Source organism: Platalea leucorodia (genome assembly GCF_965183815.1).
Source record: "Platalea leucorodia genome assembly, chromosome: 5".
Taxonomy (NCBI): Eukaryota; Metazoa; Chordata; class Aves; order Pelecaniformes; family Threskiornithidae; genus Platalea; species Platalea leucorodia.
This window is the reverse complement of record NC_138827.1, coordinates 9,694,817-9,712,979: the sequence shown is the minus strand read 5'-3', so window position 1 is coordinate 9,712,979 and position 18,163 is coordinate 9,694,817. Positions and strand designations below refer to the sequence as shown.

General features: G+C 43.2%; 2 protein-coding genes across 4 annotated transcripts in view; one reads left to right on the top strand and one right to left on the bottom strand.

Annotated features, from left to right (window-relative positions):
* TMC5 (transmembrane channel like 5) overlaps positions 1 to 1,918 on the bottom strand; it is a 36,163-nt gene extending 34,245 nt beyond the window's left edge. Inside the window, exons 1-2 of one of the 3 annotated variants that reach the window (XM_082313476.1) lie at positions 1,650 to 1,918; positions 1,313 to 1,433 (exon numbers count right to left, since the gene is read on the bottom strand). The gene's annotated coding sequence lies outside the window, so the exon portion shown is untranslated. Of the gene's footprint in view, positions 1 to 937; positions 960 to 1,312; positions 1,434 to 1,649 lie in introns of those variants that run through there. The other 2 variants (XM_082313477.1, XM_082313478.1) reach the window with 2 other exon arrangements.
* A 158-nt stretch (positions 1,919 to 2,076) lies between these two features.
* Positions 2,077 to 17,971, top strand: TMC7 (transmembrane channel like 7). The gene is given in 17 exon segments (XM_082313497.1): positions 2,077 to 2,320; positions 2,322 to 2,391; positions 2,393 to 2,700; positions 5,313 to 5,461; positions 5,814 to 5,981; positions 6,166 to 6,251; positions 6,781 to 6,926; positions 7,465 to 7,612; positions 9,092 to 9,262; positions 10,718 to 10,875; positions 11,737 to 11,854; positions 12,391 to 12,488; positions 12,782 to 12,965; positions 13,784 to 13,914; positions 14,187 to 14,342; positions 15,632 to 15,710; positions 16,841 to 17,971. Coding segments are annotated over 17 exon segments (2,382 nt in total). The 5' UTR covers positions 2,077 to 2,168; the 3' UTR covers positions 16,901 to 17,971.
* Positions 17,972 to 18,163: the final 192 nt, after the last annotated feature.

The window sequence follows — 18,163 nt, the reverse complement described above, 5'->3', positions numbered from 1 at the left end:
CCCAGATGACACCCCTAGGGAAGTCTTACAGAACTGGCCTTGCTCTGTGTTCACAGCCAAACACAAGGATGGCCCACGCGTGGTTGGCTTCAAGGGACCAATAAACGTGGGTACTTAGGCTCTTGTGGTGCAATACACATTCACATCTGGCATATGAATCGCACACTTAGCATGAATGCTGAACAATACTAAATGATTTTTCAGGAAGGCTACCAAGGGGTTTTAATTTCCATCTCCGTAATTTTCCGGAATGATCAATTGGAAGTTGTTCAAATGAAGCCCATGAAATGTGACGCTCAACCAAGGAACCAAAACCACCCACGTAACGGGCTTCACCGAGGTACCCAGCTCTGTTACAAACAAGCCGGTCCTGCCTGCTCTCAAGCTGAAGCCCAGCCCAGCCTCTCAGGAGGGCAGCAGACAGTCACGCAGCATCAGCCTTTGCTATACAAAAAATCCCACCTGCGAAAAATCATCCTGGAGATCTGCGAAAAAGAGAAGGGGAAAAAGCAATAGGCTTGAAGTCTTGCCCTCTTGTACTAGCTTCCAGAGTGACCTATTGAAGGATGAGGGCAAGTATAGCTTATTCTCATGGAAAAATAGCTAAAAAACATATTAGTTGTATTCTAGACCAATCTACGAGCACAAAGGCAAGAACACCTACAAAGTCTTTTTTTTTGTTGGTTGGTTTTTAAAGTAGTTCAGTGTAATAAGGAAGTTCCTGTGCTTTAATTCCATGTCTCTGTATTTCACAATTCCCCTTAGGATACATCTTTCTCCTCTGCCAGTAATACATCAACTGACTGATCATAAACATGTACATCTACATTACTTTGAGAACTTACGTTTTTATCAATAACATGTCATGGTTTTATTATGAAAACTGATTATCCACATAGATCATTGTTGCTAATAAAACAATTCGAAAATCACATACCTGAGCTGATAACACACAGGTAAGAAATGTACTCATTTATGTCTGATTCACCATCCTGAAAACTAATGATGACTTATTTGTAAAAGTACTGCAGGAAGTGGATGAGGAATGTTCAGAAAAATCTGGTTATTGATTTATCTACCAGTAGAATACAGTAAGAAACACTAGAAATGTTTTGTTTTTTTTTTTTCCCCACGTGTAATACTGTTGGAACTACAGGAGGTTTCATTTTCTTTTTCGTCACATGTACTGTTATTTTCACACTAAAGGCAAGAATTATTCCAAGAAATAAGTGTCTCAGGGATGTTTACTACAACTTAACACAAAAAACACCCTCGCTGTCAGATGGAAAAAGAAATCCAAGCATCTACTGACTTTGTTTGCTCCAGTTCATGCTCAGTTTTCACATTCAAGGGTAAAGTTGTGTTGTTTCCACTGCAGCCCGTGTCACTGGATCCAATCACTCAGAACAAGCTAGGGAGTTTGGGCCAGCAACCTAAGGGGAGTTGACCAAATGTGAGTTTGCAAGTTTTTACAGCACCCAACACCAGCACGCCCATTTAACAGTAACAGAAGACATCGAAACAAAGCCTGTTTTGAAGCCAAACGTCTGCGAGAGACAGCCGGCAGTCAGAACACCCCGCTGCCCCGTGCGTGGCGGGTCGGGCCTTGCCTCATTCTAGGGGAGAGGGTGGTCTGCTTGTAGCCTTACCATCCTGCTGTGTCTCTTCACCGTCTCTCTAAAGAAAGCCCTGGGCAAGAGGAACAAAAAGACTCTGACACCCCCAAATCTGAAACCCTTATTTTAAACCTACGAGTTTAAGGATACAGAGCTGTGCCGTGGAGGGAGGGGGGCCCGGACTACAGACGGGGTGCTGGGTGCAGGAGGGAGCGGGCCCTGCGCGCCTCGGCCGCTCCCCTCACAGCGGGGCAACGACCCCCGCGCCGAGCCGGGGAAGGGGCCGACCCCCGCGGCAGCTCCAGAGGCGGGCGGGACCTGCCTGAGGGGCGCGGGCGGGACCTCCCTGAGGGGCGCGGGCCGTCAGGGCTGCGGCTGCGGGCGCCCCCTGCGGGCGAGGCGCCCCGGGGAAGGCGGCCCCAGCGGGGAGCCTCGCCCCCGCCCCGCCAGCGGCCCCGGCTCTCCGGCAGCCGCCGCCCCACAACTCCGCCGGCTCCGTAACGCCCGGAAACGGCAGCACCGACGCGGGGCTGGGGCTTCCTCCACGCAGAGATGAGCGCGCTCGGGGCCGCGGCGGAGCCGCCGGGCTGGCGGCTGAGCAGCGGCAGCAGCGGTAAGGGCGAGGGGGAGGCGGGTACGGGGCGCAGGCGCGGAGGGAGCACCCACCGGCGGGCGGCCGCGGCTCCGCAGGTGGCGAGGAGAGGGAGGGGCGCTGCCCCCCGCCTCGCCCGCCGCCTCGCCTCCCTCAGCGCTGCGGGGCGCCGGGGGGCGGCCGCGGCGGGTGCCATGTCGCAGGGAGCCCCGCTCCGCAGCCCCTGTGCTTCCTCCCTCTCGCAGAGGTCTTTCTCCCTGAGGAGACGCGCGCCGCCGCACCTGTGGATTTCCTGCAGGAGCTGCCCAGCTACCAGTCGGCGCTGAGGCGCCGGGCCGCCGCCGGGGGCACCCAGGAGCGGCGGGCGGCCCCGCAGGGCTCCGCGGGGCTCCGCGGGGCTGCGGCCCGGGGGCCGGAGCAAGAGGCAGGCGAGCTGGCTGCTCGCCCCGCGAGGGAATACCCCTTGAGTATCGCGGAGAAGAGGAGATTAAGGTAAATCTTTACACTTCTTTTCCCTTTTTTTTTTTGTTTTTTGTTTTTTAAATTACTTTTACCTAAATACAACGCAGGTGCGATGGAAGGCTCATCTGTATGGGTTTCACCCTGTGGCGTGTGGTTTTGACAAGAAGTTGCCCGGGTTCTTGTGCCGAAATGTGGCACCTGCAGCTGCCGGAGCCCGGCCGGGGGCTCTGGGCTGCCTGGGGGAGGGATAGGTTGAATTGGAAGAAATGAGTCAAAACTGGGAATTACTTGCGGCAGCCAAGCGCGTTTCCCACTGGCTTCCTTTTTGCTTTTTGCCTCAGGGTTTTGTGCTTTTGAGGGTCACTGTGAGTTATCTGTCATCAGCAACCCGCTTCTGCTATGCAAGCGCTGCTGTTCTTGAGTCTTCACAGCAGTTCTTCCAAAATACGTTGTGCCGTCTCTGGTGTGGCTCAATACAGGTGGAAATAGGCTTTCCAGGACCATTTCTTCTTTTTTTTCCATATGCCTTTTTAAATTCCTCTTTGCTGTGAGCTGTAAGCAGTTGCTGCCCCGCTGGTGGTAACTCCCAGCAGGGAGGGGATGGCAAAGAGCATGCTTTGCCCCACCTGTATTTCTCTGCTTCATGTCTTACTGCGAGGCTGAAAGCTCCTTTGAGGAGAGAGGATACGGTATGTGTTTTTACGTTGTCAGGGAACAGCTGCACCTTTAAATCAGATCCTTTGTAGTTGTGGTTATGAACCAGGAGAGAGGTGAAAGTACAATTAATGTCTGGTGCTCCACAAAGAACCAGTTACTCCCTTGCAAGAGCAGTGGGAAGCGAATTACAGCCTGACCCTGGTGTTAAGTTTAACCCTACAGCCCGTACACAAGGAACAGCAGAAGGTCTAGGTCATGGTAAGGAACGTGCTCGATACGTTGAATTTTTATTTGAAGTTGGGTATCTAAAGCTCAGTTCTTCAAGGAAAAGGAACTGCAGTCCTGAGGCCATGGTGTGTGTTAGGAACGGAGTTGGGACGTCCCAAGCTTGTTTACACGTTTTAGTGCTGAGATATTCTGGTGTGGCTTCTTTGCACTTCTGCGGATCAGTAATCTGTGTGTATTGTGCAGCAGCTGCAAACACAAAATGCTTGATCTAAGTGTCCTGAAAGCTGAATACTCAACTTCTGTAACGCAGATGAATATGCAGCCCACGCCTCTATTTAAAATTCAGACCAAACACAGGCCAGATAGTTCTCTAAAGTGTCTGTTTAAAACACTACATGCTGCAGCCTGTTGTTTCCACAAAATGAAATCTTTTGAGAGTAGCTGTATTTGCACATAAAGATGAGGTCATCTGCTGCCTGTTTGTTGCATTTAGGGTTTAATTCGGCTTCCTGCCAAAATGCTAATTTTACTTTTGGCTGAGAAGGATATGGAAACTTTGTCAACATACAGCACACATGGCAGTGGCATGGCATGGCACTTATGCACTTAAGTAGGGTTGTGTACAAAGTATTTTAAAATTGAAACCTTTGTCTTCTGCTCTAGCACAGTGACCTCGTGGGTACTTAACTGTTGCCCTTCTTCAGTGGCATCAGAGGCTGGAAAGCATTTGCTGCATACAAGTCAGTCTTCAAGCTATGTTTCTGGGAAGTTTTGTCTGTTTTTGAGGTTTCTTAAAAGAAAAAATGAAATGTAAACTGTGAGCCACTCTGAATTCACCTTGATGCTGTTGCTGACCATGCAGCAATTTTTAAAATGCAAATGTATGCATATAGTATGAAAATCTATGTGAGAAGTGACTAAAAATTATAGGTGGTTTGTGGCACATCCTCGGTGTTTGTTTGCAGCTTATTATTAGAACATCACACCCCCACACATGCTGGCAAAGAAATATGTTCTCAAATTTGTCGAGTTGGCACTTTCCAGTGAGTTTTTCAAAATGCTATAAAAACTGAATAATGAAAAATGAATAATTTTAATAACATTTGTTTCCTGTTATATACTGGAATGCAATATAAAAGTTAAAATTATGAAGTCCAAATGGAATATTTAAGCCTCTTTATAGCTCTCTATTTTTTTTTTTACTTTTTTTCCCCCAGCATATTTTGACATTTCATTCTGATTTTGAGATTTGTGAATTTTCTGAAAAAAAGAATAATTTTCCATTTTGAAAAGCTGCATCTGTAACATTAAAAGAAGGAAGCTAAATATTTTAGAGAGATTTATTTTTTAGGAGCCTCTTGGTGGAGATGCTCTGGTCAGAAGCTTTGAGGAAAGAATCTCCTCTTCCTTTTCCAGCCATTTGTGAATGGGAAGTCATTAATGGCAACTTCCCTGAGATCCCACCAGGAAGTTCAGCTACATATTTTTTCTGTGTTGTGCTATTGTCAATCAGATTTTTTTTTTTTTTTCCTTCAAGAGAGGCAAGTGTTTTCTGTGAGAGGATGTGCTATATTTGAATTAACTCGATGTCACAGTTACTAGGAGGAACAGATGGGGACAGCTAGCGTATGTTACTCCAACTTTTAGCACTGTGCTATCCCTCTGAGGGCTGCAAGCAGGCTCCGCTGTGCTAGGCCCTGTTACATGCAGTCAAAAAGTATTTCTTGTGCTCAGTAACTGTATGTCTTGATTCTTAGGGACTGTCAGCAGGCTGATATAAAATATTTATCTGGATGGAAACAGTGGAAAAGAACTAGCAGTAAATCATTGAAAAAAGTCCTCAATGAAGTCAAGGAGTTGTCATCTTACTTGGAGCTTTGGCGACATGATATTCACAGCATAGAAGGTATTTACTGTCTTACGTCAATTTCTCCCCTTTCAAGTTGCTTCTGTTGTTGGTAGTTTTACCTGTGTGAGCATAGTTTCAGATATAACTGTATGTGTTTAAGAAGTTACCTGCTTCCTTTATTATTGCTGATGTAAAATCCATGATGGGGTAGAAGGAAAGATACTGGAGAAAATTATTAAAAAGTCACATTTCCATTTCAGTTATATTGCTAAAAGCGTGCAGTAGTTAAAACTAGCTTTAGTAGTGTTTTGTGAGTTAACTCGATGTAACTGAAATGATAATCTGCTCATTCGGTATTTTCAATGATTTTATCATCTTAATTATTGGCACATGTTTCTTTTATTCCCAGGGAAATTTGGTACTGGCATTCAGTCCTACTTCTCCTTCCTGCGTTTTCTGGTCCTGCTGAATTTTATAATTTTTATCCTGATGTTCAGTTTTGTTACCCTTCCCAGCATCATTTCTAAATATGGACTATTCAACAGCAGCTTTGCTAAAATTCCTCCAGAGAACATAGGTAAACATCTTCTCTATGTACTACTGTTGTTTGTAAGAGTCCCCCTCTCCATCAGCTTCTCCTCTGCCTCCCAGGACAAAGAAATGCCTTTTTTTATGAGAACTTGCCATGTTTGAATTAACTTGAGCTTACAGTTTAATGGGCATTACCATTTGAGTGACTTTTCCTGCCTTTCTTTTGACAGCGCCTCACTGCACAGTTTATAAACCTAGTGATAATGTGGGACTTGTTTACTTCTATACTTACCTCAAAGATTTGCTCAGTGGCACTGTAAGTAATTAGATTTTTTAAATTAAGTTTCTGTGTCCTGCGTAACATGTAAAATGTGAAAGCATTCTACTTGGGGGATGAAGCTTTGATAATTTTTAAAAATGATAAGGCATATGCATCACTGGAGTAATATCAGCCTTTATCTGTGAGAAGGGGAGTTTTCAAACTGACTTTTACTGAGCATCCACAAGGCCTGGTTGGCCACATGCTGCAGCCTGCACCTCTCCTCCCCAGCTGCTAAACGCTACATATTCTGGAGCATGCTGCCTATTGTGCTCTCTGTGTAGGCTCTCGGTGTCCTTGTCATAGACCTCTTTGATTGGAGAGGGGAGGGATTTTAAGCACGTAGTGTCTGCATTACGGTTTGGTAGAGGCAATGGCAGTATTTAGAAGCTACAGACTGTTGTAGCTTGTTGGGGGCCCAGTAGTAATTTTAAATTTACAAAATGATTGATTAATACCAGGTTGGATTTAAGTGGGCAGTTGCTGGTACTATTACAAATTCTATTTAAACTTCATGTTTTCACAGGGATTCCTTGAAGTGACAAGTTTGTTTTATGGCTATTACACAATAGATGCTGCGTGGCTCAGTGTCCTGAGGTACAACTTGCCACTAGCATATCTGCTGGCGACATTTGCCTACCTTGCATTAAGTCTCCTCTGGATAATAAAAAGGTAAAGATGTTGGCATAGTTTATTTACTGCTACCTATTGCACAGTTTACATTGCATTCTTGCTTGTAGGGAACATGCTACATTCTAGAACTGTTTTACATGGAAATGGAGAATTTTTTGCAGTGCCACGCTAGCCTTTGTCTGTCTTTGGGAAACTCAGCCAGCAAAATACTTCAAATTTATTTATTTTTATTTATTAGCTTTTCATTTGTGCGCATACATATAAATAAAAGACCCTCAACTATAAAGTAGTTGTTGCTGGAGGATTTTATTTCATTTTTTTTGGGCGGGGAGGGTTGCCCTCTCAGTTTCCTGAGCCAGCTCTTTGCAGCATCAGAGAAGCACTGGATGAGGAGAGAAGGTATGACTGTGGCTAAGTGCAGAGGGGAAGTAACTAAAAAAGAAGTGGCGTGTGTGTGTGTGTGAGTGCCATTTAGTCTTTGATGAGCCAGGTTGCTTGAGGTGTGGTTTTTTTGTTTCATTTTCTGTGGATAAAACATGTCTTTTCATGAAAGAAGGAAAGTTGTATTTTTCTCTAGGTCTGTGGAAGGATTTAAGCAGAACTTGGTGCATGATGAAGATCAATTTCAGAGTTACTGTAACAAAGTCTTTGCAGGCTGGGACTTCTGCATTACAGATCCACATGCAGCACGGCTAAAACATCGCAGCTTGCAATATGAGCTCCAAGTGAGTAACTCTCATTTTTCTGTGATTACGTTTTCGTATAGCTTAGATGGCTAAAAAAAGAGAGGTGTGTAATTCTGCAGATAATGGAATAAGGATAAGAAGGACTGAAGTAGTTTATATTGGGGGCAGGGCAACCTACATCCTCTTGCATGCTTTGTAGGTAGCTAAAATTGTGGTGTGAGAAGGATTGACACTGAGGTTGATGGCCCTTCCCCCATCCACTGGGAACTGAAGCCAACCTATTAGCTGCTTGTCTTATCTGCCTCTTCCTCACACTCCAGTGCTGCTTCCTGTGTTAGTTTCTACATGATCCAACAGGAAAAGCTATCCCGGCTGTGGGCAAAATCCTTGTACTGTTGAGAATCAGTTTGAGTATACTGGGTTATAAGTCTGCAATGTGGTAGGCAGTAGTTTGGGGAGGAATAAAATTCAGATGGTACTCTTCATACAAGTTGAGAGCATTGTTGCAGTAAGAAGATACTGCAGGTTTTTCGCGAGGTGTCTTTGATGCACATGCACATACAAAATGCTGATGCAGCTAATAGATTTTCCAAATCATAAAGTCTCTGAAAAGAGTCTGAAAGGCTTTTCTGGTGAAACCAGTACCTTCTTTTTGCTCTGTGTGCGCTGGAAGCAGAGATTTGTGTAGTGAAACAATTACCTTTAAAAAGATACTTCCACTTCAAACCACAAAGCAGTAATTACAGATTTCATAAATTACAGTGAGTTGCTTTCTGCTCTAGTAAAGTTCACAGTCATCTTTTTTCATCACATAACCAGAGCCTCCTTCGCTTACCATGCTTTTGCCTCTAGAACTCGCACCTTAGAAACACATGCCCCTTCATATTACTGTTTGATGGAAGTAAGTCCTCAGAAAATACCTGGGTAATCTGTGGGCTTGCCCAGGTTAAATTGCCTTCACAGGCAATACTGTATTTTCACATCAGCCAAGGTGAGAGGTATCAAGTTTACGTGACAAGCTGCTCAAAACTGTACTTCTTTCTCTCTGTGCCATCCCCCAATTTTCCTTCACAAAGAGTAGGAGAAGGAAGTTTGAGCCATAGCGGTGAGGACTGGTTACTTACCTGCAGAAGTAAGGAGATGAGTGGGCTGATTTACCCATTTCAGAGTTTAGTACCAAGCTATCTGAGATCAGTCTCTCACAATAAACAGACAAGTTGTCTTTCTGTCCTCAAGGAGATATGTTACTGATATAGTAGAGATAAGAGGATTACGAGACACCTGTCTTTGGCTACAGGGCCCTCAGCCTGAGGAGACTGAGCACGCTGGGGCTTCCACTCCTGCACGGACCTGTTGGTGTCAATGAAAAGGCACTCTCAGTTCAGTGTGCTTGGGCAGGCGGTGGAGTGGCTCTCCTAGAACAGGCTATGGATTTGCACGTCCCAGAGGTAGAAGACATGGTGTCAAGTGTTCTATGCTGCACCAGAAAACTACACATCCTTTTTCTTTTGTTTGTAGACAGACTTGGAGGAAGAAAGACTGAAGCGAAAAATAGCTGAGAGGACAATGAAAGAAAAGCTAAGAATCTACTCTCTGAGAATATTTATAAATATAATTGTTATTGCAGTTTTATCAGGATGTTTCTACTCTATTTATAAAGCGACTGTCTTCTCTCAAGAAAACTCCAATGTAAGTATCAGACATGACATTAGGACAGATTCAGTCGGGGCTGGTGATTACAGCAAGAGGAACTATTGTGAAAGAGTCAAGTATCTTAATATAGCACCTTTCACGCAAGGGATCTGAAAATGCTTTCTACGACCTAGAATTCTTTTGCTCCTCGAATTTCTTCTCCTAGTAGAGGAGAGTGAGAAGGATCAAGAAGCATGCGCAAAAAAAACCCAGCGATGTCTCCCTTTGGTACAGAGGTGCCAGTGTCTCTGCCTTGGAGATAATGCAGCTGACAGGAAAAGCAGCCCTTGCTTCCCTTCCCGTGTAACTGTTCTCACCTCACTGTAACCTCCTAGTACAAACGCTTTTGTGCCTGGGCAGTGAACTGGCTCAGGGAACTGATCTTGTTAAAGCAAACTTCATCGTGATGAGTTTTGTGATCTGTTTCACTGCTCAGCTGCAAAAATGAACAACAAGGGAAGAGAGATTATCATCTGTATTGTGGCTTGAGTTACGGCTGTGTGGGGAAACAGGAAGACTTTGAACACAGAGCGCTTTGCAGAAAAGGTTCTTGCATCAGTAGCGGAAAGAATCAGGTTGAGTGGGGTTGTTCATCCCTGGCAAGACAAGCAGATGGGAAGAGCAGTTCAGAAGAACAACAACAAGAGCAGACAGCAGTTTCAACAGTTTTGCAACAGCAGCTGACGTCTCTGTAGAACCCCAGGGTTGAATTAGCCTGACATGAATGGAGACAGCATTTTTTCTCTCGCTCTGTTCATTGGTGATGTGATGGGCACTGGCTGTGTATGGGGAAGGTTGTGCTCGTGGTGGACCTAACTCTTGGCTTCTGTAAACTGCCAGGGTTGCAGAGAGAGAAACAGCAAACGGGCTAAAGAAGTGTTTGTGTCAGAGGTATTGTTTGAGGGCAGAGAAAGATGATAGTACAACACTGAACAACTCAAAAAACAGCCTCACTTGCTGTTGGCTTTATGTATATGGGTTGATATCTTGACGTTGCCTAAATGAGTAGGTAGAGAAGCTTGTTAAGATGGTAGGAAGGTCGGGGAGCTGCTTGGCACTAGTGTGAATAACTTGAAAAGTGTCTGCACTTTGGCATAGGTATAAAAGCTGGTAGCCATAGTGCTGGGTTAGACAACGTAGTCAGACACAGGCCTTGGTGAGATGAGCCTCTTCAAACAGAAGTTTTGGGGAAGTGCTAAAATACTCATACCTGGAGGTCAGGGGAGCTGCTGGTGAAGTGAGCAGGAAAAAGCAAGGGTGTAGCAGCAAACTGCAGAGATAGATAGCAGTGGTCTGGCTTGTAGTTCCAAATGTAGGTGGACAATGAAGACAGAATAAAATACGCTACCTGAGTCCTGGACAAGAGAGCCTGGGTGGGTAGCTGGAGAGAGCACGATGTCAGGAAGGTGTGTTGCTCTGAGTATTATCTTTCTCCCATCTCTTCTTGTACAGGGCATCAGCAATACGAACTTCCAGGCTAATCTCTTAGTGCAGTATTTGCCTTCCATTGTGATCACATTGGCCAACTTCATTGCTCCTCAGATCTTCTCGTTTCTGATCGGATTTGAAGATTATTCACCAGCCTTTGAAATCAGGCTGACACTCATGAGGTAAAGATGTTTTTATTGTAGGTTACAAGTATTGTAAACATTGAAATACCAAGAAGCAAAGAGGTTGGACTCTCTGCACTGGAGGGCCTGGGCACTGGAAGCCAAGCAGGCACTGTTTGACTTACATTTAGTTGGAAACTTTAATTTTAAATCTGGAAACAATCTCCTGTTTTGATGACAGTATAGTGCAGTCATTTCAGTGTCCAAGTTTCTCTCTCAGTCCCATTTAGCTGTGTGATCTGGACATCTTCAACAACCTGAATAAACAGTCAGTAGTGAAGTTGTGGCTGCAGAGCTGTGGTTTCACACCACTTTGCGTGCAGCAGTTCCTTGAATGAGCAAATGTGTGTGTACAGCAGTGACTGAAGCACGGCTTTGCTCAAGGCAGAAGTTAAAAGTTTTGGGCTAAAAGATACTTCAGTGTGAGAGCCTGAAGAACTGGCCTTTGGCAGCTTAAAGCGGTAAGATCTGGGTTGAAGCATCTGAACTCTGCAAGCCCCTGTGCTTTGTATTTACGATTTGGCTAAATGCCCCTGAAGGCCTGAAGAGGGAAATGCTGCACACAGAGTTGTCACCTGGCCTCTCAAACTGTACTTGAGATAATCGCAGACCATCGCAGGGTCAAGATCTGCAACTGAAATGACTGATCTAGGAACAATACTGGGAAAAGAAGCAAGAGGTTGCAGCCTAAAGCAGGGAAGGTGGAAAGCAATTTAACTTACTACTAAGGAAAGAAGTGTGTTTATTAAATAGCTGGTGGTTCCATTGAAGCTCTGTACAACCCGACCCTTTTGTGTTTCGAATGATGTTAGAATGTCTCTTTTTTGGCAGGTTTGGAATTGGGTTTTGCCTTTCTTCCAGGTGTGTCTTTGTGCGGTTGGCCAATATCGGTGTTCTCTTGTTCTCACTGTGGAGTCAGATCTCCCACTGTGACACTGACAAGTGTAAGGCCTGTGGATACAATTACGAACTCTATCCTGTAAGCAGATTTATTTTGGTCTATAATCATCTGAACTTGTGAGTAGAGATTTGTTTTCCATGAAACTTGCTTGTCTAGAGGTATTCAAAGTCAGACCTAGAATTGCCATTCTTGTTCTATCTGGTGCTGATTTTTACTGCTCAGTGCAAACCAGTACACTTCTTACATATATCTTTTGTATATCTAAAACTGATTAGAATTAGTCCAGTGGCAGATCATCATTTAGCATAGACTTTCTGACGTCACGAGGGTTGTTTGAGGTAGCTCTGTTTTGGAGACAGTTGTGTTACTGCCTTTTGCTCCAATAAGACAAATGGTCTTTCCTCAAAAAAAAAAAACCCAAAACCCAACAAAACAAACAAACAAAAAGCTTGGCATGGAAGCTCTGAAACACTTAAATATTTTAGAAATGGGAGTTAATACAATTTGAACTTTACGGTGTTAACTGAGAGGTTTGTTGCTTTAGTGATTGACAGATTTATTTTTCACTTGTGTTTAGATTCCTAATCTTGTTTTTTCCTGACTTGTTTTTATAGTGCTGGGAATCTGAAGTTGGGCAAGAAATGTATAAACTGATGATATTTGATTTTATTATAATTCTTGCTGTGACCCTCTTTATAGATTTTCCTCGAATGTAAGTATCTCTGCCTTTTGAGCTTACTTTTGCAAATGACTTACAAAACATGTTTCTTTCTTCTGTTATTAATTCCCCATATTTCTAATCAGATTACTAGTTTTAAAATAAAACATACACATATTTCTGGTAGTTTTTTATACTTGAGTCTTCCCCCCCCCCCCCCCCCCCCCCGACATTTTTCTGTTATGTTGTCTAATGCTTAAAAGCTGAATATGTGTGTTCTAAATGTGTTAGAATTCAGCTAAGCTCTGTAACTTCAATTTAGAACTAATGCTGTTCTTTGGGTTTAGGTTGTTAGTTACTCATTGCTCTTGCAAGCCAGTTCAGTGGTGTGGATTGCAGGAATTTGGAATTTCTGACAATGTCCTGGAGATCATTTACGGGCAGACTATCTGCTGGATTGGAACCTTCTTTTCACCACTTCTCCCTGCAATAGCAACTATAAAATACTTCATCATCTTTTACATTAAAAAGGTAATGAGGGTTTGTGGTAAACAAATAAAATTGAGCACATCTCTGTGGTTTTTGTGATGTAGATATGCAGTTGATTTAAAACAAAAAACCCTAAAAAAACGACCCAAGGATGCGGTGTACTGGAAATGAGGTAATGGTATTCCATTTTCTGTAGGTTTTTTGCTTTTAAGAGAAGGTAGAATTTTGCTTTGAAAGCAAGCAAAACAACATTTTAATAATTACCTCATCAATTATGTGTCTTATTTTTTAAAATATTTTTTTTATGTAATAAAGCTAGTTTGTAACATTTTTCTGCAATAATCTGTTACTAGCAACAGAGCTTAGAACTTGGACAAGATTTTGCCAAGCTGCTAAAAATTTGGAAGCAAAATGGATAATCCAAGCTGGATTGGATGTTCAAGACGTGGTTTCTGCATATCAGAAGCTTTGCTCTGTGACCAGACAGCTCCTTCTGTGCAACAAGTCCTTACTGATATTTTAGTTCTTGCAAGGGGGGATGTATCCAGTGAAGATTCGGCAGATCAAAGCTAAAGGCTGTGCCATGGATCATACACCAAATGACTATGTCAGTTGACACTGTGCAAGTGTATGAGGCCCTCTGGATCAAATTCTTACCCAAAATAGGAGACATTGACTTACACCAGAATGTGAAGCGTTCTTGTCTGAGTCCTCTTCAGTCAGTGTACATCAAAGGAAGGATGATTATGTGGTAGCTGGTAGCATATTTGAGGACAGAAAATTCAGTTGGTGGGGAAAGTATACTTGGACGTATGTATATAGATGTACTGGTAACAGTCTTGCTCACTTTCCCTCTTCAGATCAGTTTGATGCACACACGTAAACCTGCAGCTAGGCCTATCAGAGCATCAAGTTCCAATTTTTTCTTCTTGGTGGTGCTGTTGATTGGGCTCCTGTTGGCTTTTATTCCTTTGGGAATCAGCATAGCACAGTAAGTGACAGTTTAACTTCTGTGAAGTTGACATTTGCTCTAAGGTTGTCAGTTCCCTAAAAACACACACACAACTTTAGAATGATAAAGTGGAATAAAATATATTGTGTATAAGAAAGTGAATTATTATTTAGTTCATATAAATAAAAATTACAGTTTTAAAGACAAAGGACATGTTTACCCCATCGGCAAAATGGTGATAGGCTTGTGTTGGATTATTTTATCTTTACATTTTAATATAGCATCTCCTTTCTGTTCTGCTTCTTTGACAGTATCCCATCCTCCAAGGCATGTGGGCCATTCAGGAGTTTTAACACTTCATGGGGAGTTGTTCCAGTTACAATACTTGGGTTTCCAACAGGTCTGCAGCAGGTCCTTCATGGCATAGCATCAGAAGCCTTTGCAGTGCCTTTTTTTATGGTCATCTGGTGAGTACTGTGGAGACCTGATTCAGTCATGCAGCTGCGTGATTCATTTCCTTCCTTACTGAACTGATACCAAACAAGTATTAGACCAGATTTTTCATCTGCAGTCAAAAGCATCAAAGCCGAGGTCTTGGTTTAAAAAAAAAAAAAAACAACAACAAAACAAACAAAACAGAACAAACAAAAGACCCAAAACACTCATTTTGTAAGATGAAATTCAATATAGAATCAGAATTTTTAAGGTTGGAGGTCACCTCTAGAGATCATCTAATCCAATGCTCCTGTTCAAAGGAGGGTCAAATAGAGCAGGTGCTCACAAACTGTGCCCAGTTGGGTTTTGAATATCTCCGAAGATGGAGACTCCACAACCTCTCTGGGAAACTTGTTCCAGTGTTGGGTCACTCTTGCAGGAAAAAGTTTGGGGTTTTTTTCTTATGTTTAAATGGAATTCTTTTGCATTCCAGTTTAACCTGACTGTTGTCAGATCTTGGAGCCTTGTCACCCGATACTTTCTACAACTTCTATGCTTGGGAAACCATGCAGTTTATTTCAGACTCCCCCCCAGGCCTTTCTTCCATAACACATTTATGTGTTCTCTTGAACTGAACCTGTTATTGTGTACACAGGCAATATCAAGCCCTCTTTTTTGGTTTGTTTTTTTTTTCTTTTTTTTACTTCATCATAAAGCCTGTGTAAGAGGTGGAGGATGACTTGCACTGCTACCCTACTACTTACTATTTGGAGAAGAAAATACATGATTTATATAGACATTTGTGCCATTCTAGTTCTTGCTGCTGCTCTTTATCATTTAATGCACTGTGGACAATCTGGGTCACAGATTACATCTGGAATATGTGCTATAAGGAGTGGCTGCTCACTATAGTTACAAACCCTGACGGGAGCAAAGCGTTACTCCAATGAAACCTCATTAAACTCAATTTCTGAGGAGCAAAGCCCCCATACATACACTTAGAGCAGGTCAGGAACTGAAACTCTAGAGAGAGCTGTCAGAACACAACCTGTAACATCTGAACGTGGCCGTGCCTCTATGTCCTCTAGCACTCTGCCCCTGCCTGCTGGCAGCCCAGATATCTCAGCAGATGCTTTTGAGCAGAGCCATGCCCAACCTACCCCAGCTGTATATTGATTTTTTTTTTTATTTTTTTTTCTCCAGCAGCTTCTTATCTGAAGGAAATGCACAAACTGACAATTTCTTTAGCCCATAACAGCCTTTTTCTGGCTAATTCTGTTTTGCGTCATGCTAACATATAATGTTGGTTTGTTGTTTGTAGCCTCATTATGTTCTATTTTATTGCCTTGGCTGGAGCGCACAAACGAGTGGTTGAGCAGCTGAGGGAACAACTGGTTATGGTAAGATTTGACCCACTTTTCTGTACCCCTGAAGTTTTCTTTGTTGGGTCGGTAATCAGGCATGCAGAGGAACAACAGTTTTCATAGTCTTCTGGATACTTGGTGTTTGCACAGGCAGTGAAGAACGTTCTACAAGTTACACAGGAAAAATAACTGAAGCACTATAGTATTTCTCAGTCTAGTTGGTTTTCTTGGGTATCAGCTGCAACTGCAGCAAGGTCTGGTTATATCAGGCAACACACGTGTGAGATAAGCCTCTGAGAAGCGGTGTCCCTGTTCTTCATCTGTTGTCTTGCTTAAATCCACCCATCTGCATGGGTTTTTTTCTGCTAAAGAAGAACCTGAATCTTGTGCTTCCTGTCTGCTCCACCATCTTGCACAACCCCCACCTCTGTTTCCTTCTCCGCTCTCACAAACAGGCACCCAACTCCCCACCCTTCCCGCCAGGTCTGTCCTTCTACTTCATCGTGTCTGGTTTTATTCCCAAGTGCAGGCCCCAGCACCGCCTGCAGCAGGTACTCAAAGTGGAGCAGGTCACCAGTAACTAGTCCTTCAGAGAACGGTGCCAGTGCAGATGCGGTTCTTTGTGGCCATCAAAAGCTGCTGCCATGTTTGACAGCGTTCATATACTGTGGTCTGTCAAACTCTGCTCTAGTCACAACGTAGCCTCACTAGTAAGGCTTCTCACTTTCTTAGGAAAGAGCCGATAGCCCTTAGAAAAACACTGTGCCGGGGATGGATTTTTGAAGAGTACAGAATTTAGGAGCAAAAGCCTTACTGCTTTTTCAAGGGTTCCCAAATCAGTTGGGAATTCTGAAAATCCTTGCATGCTTTTTATTTTTATTTGTTCACTGTTGTTAGGCTTCTTGGAAGTACGGTTTTAAGTTTTTAGGTGTGTGAGGTGTTTTTACTAGGCTCAACGCAGAACTGTTAATATGTGACCTAACGAGATAAATGAAGTCAAGACTACTGTAAACTTAAAATTGTTCAGACAGTTGAGAGTGTGTTGGGAGCCATTAATTAGAGTACAACGTGGTGAGTGCACCTATTTAATAAAGAAATGAGCTGTTCCTAGATAACCTGTACTACTTCAGTTCATCTAGAGTATACTTTTTATTCTGTCTTTCCAGGAGAGCCGTGACAAGCTGTTCCTAATCAGAAAGATAACAGAAGCTCAGAGGCGTCCTTGAAAACCACGAAAAGCCAGAAGAACTTGACTTCCTGAAACTCCCAGAACCACTAGATAAGCGTAGAGGCATCTGCAGCACCTAAAAGCTGAGCAGCTGACTGGCACCCTGGCACTGCAGTCTGTGTAATGGACGCTTACGGTCTTAGTCTTGATTATGCTAGTGGGCCTTAAAGTTTCCAAGACTGGAAGTTTAACTAATTTATACTGTGTTAGACCTGTCCAAAAAATTGTATGGTAGGACACTTTATTGCTGCTACAATTTCAAGGTTGTTGGGGTTTGTTAAGTCCCTGGTTTTTCAGGGGTTTTGGGTAAAATGGGACCAGAACTGAAACTCTGTACTTTTGAACTTTGTACTGTTTTTACAAATATGCTTTAAGAATCGGGAGGGAGGGGAAGGGTGTGGCTTTACATGTTTCCAATTCAGTTCTCTTAAAATCAAAGCAAAAGAGAGACCTACGTCAGTATTTTGAAATAGTGCATAGGAGAAGAAAATACGGCGTGGGTTTGAAATGAGTTTTTTCTAAATATTTTTAGGGAAGAGACTGTGATATTTATTTTGCTCTGAAATAGCAAGCGCAGTTCAACACTGGATAACTTCACAAAATGGTTCAGAGAAAACAAGCTGATAAAAGAGCTCTGAATAAACGCTGGGAGCAGGCAGAGGCCACCAGTGCGGCCACCGAGCGGTGCGCGTCTGCGCAGGGGACGCCGTTGCTCGGGTACCAGCCTCGCTGCTGTGGAGTAGCCTTTTTTTTTTTTTTTATTTTTAAAATGTGTTAAGGAATTATTACGTGTGTTTTGTTCATCTTGATGACTGTTCTCTTTGTTCTAAAATGTGAGTATTTGAGAGTTAAGTTATAGTTTGGAAATACAGCATTCAGAAACTTACGTGTCAGTACCCTTTAAATTCATGTTTCTTCTCACTTAATGATGGCGCTGTGTGACTCCGAGGAAACAGTATTTCTAAGCAGACTTCTGTTTCCTTTATTTAAGGATTGTGCTTAAGGGTTTTCTGTACAGAATTGTGTTTATTACTTGAAATTTGCCAGTAGCGCACTGTTAGTTAATACGTGAGAGACTGTTCCTTTTATATACAGTTTTGCAATGTTTTTCTGTCTTCATTTTAAAGAAATTAACATGCAATAAATGATTTTTCTTTTTTAAAAAATGTAGCGTCTGATGTTTTTAAAAATCGCTCGCTGAGGCCGGAGGCCCCCGCTCCCGCCCGCAGCCCGCCCCACCGGCACCTCCGCGCCGCCAGGG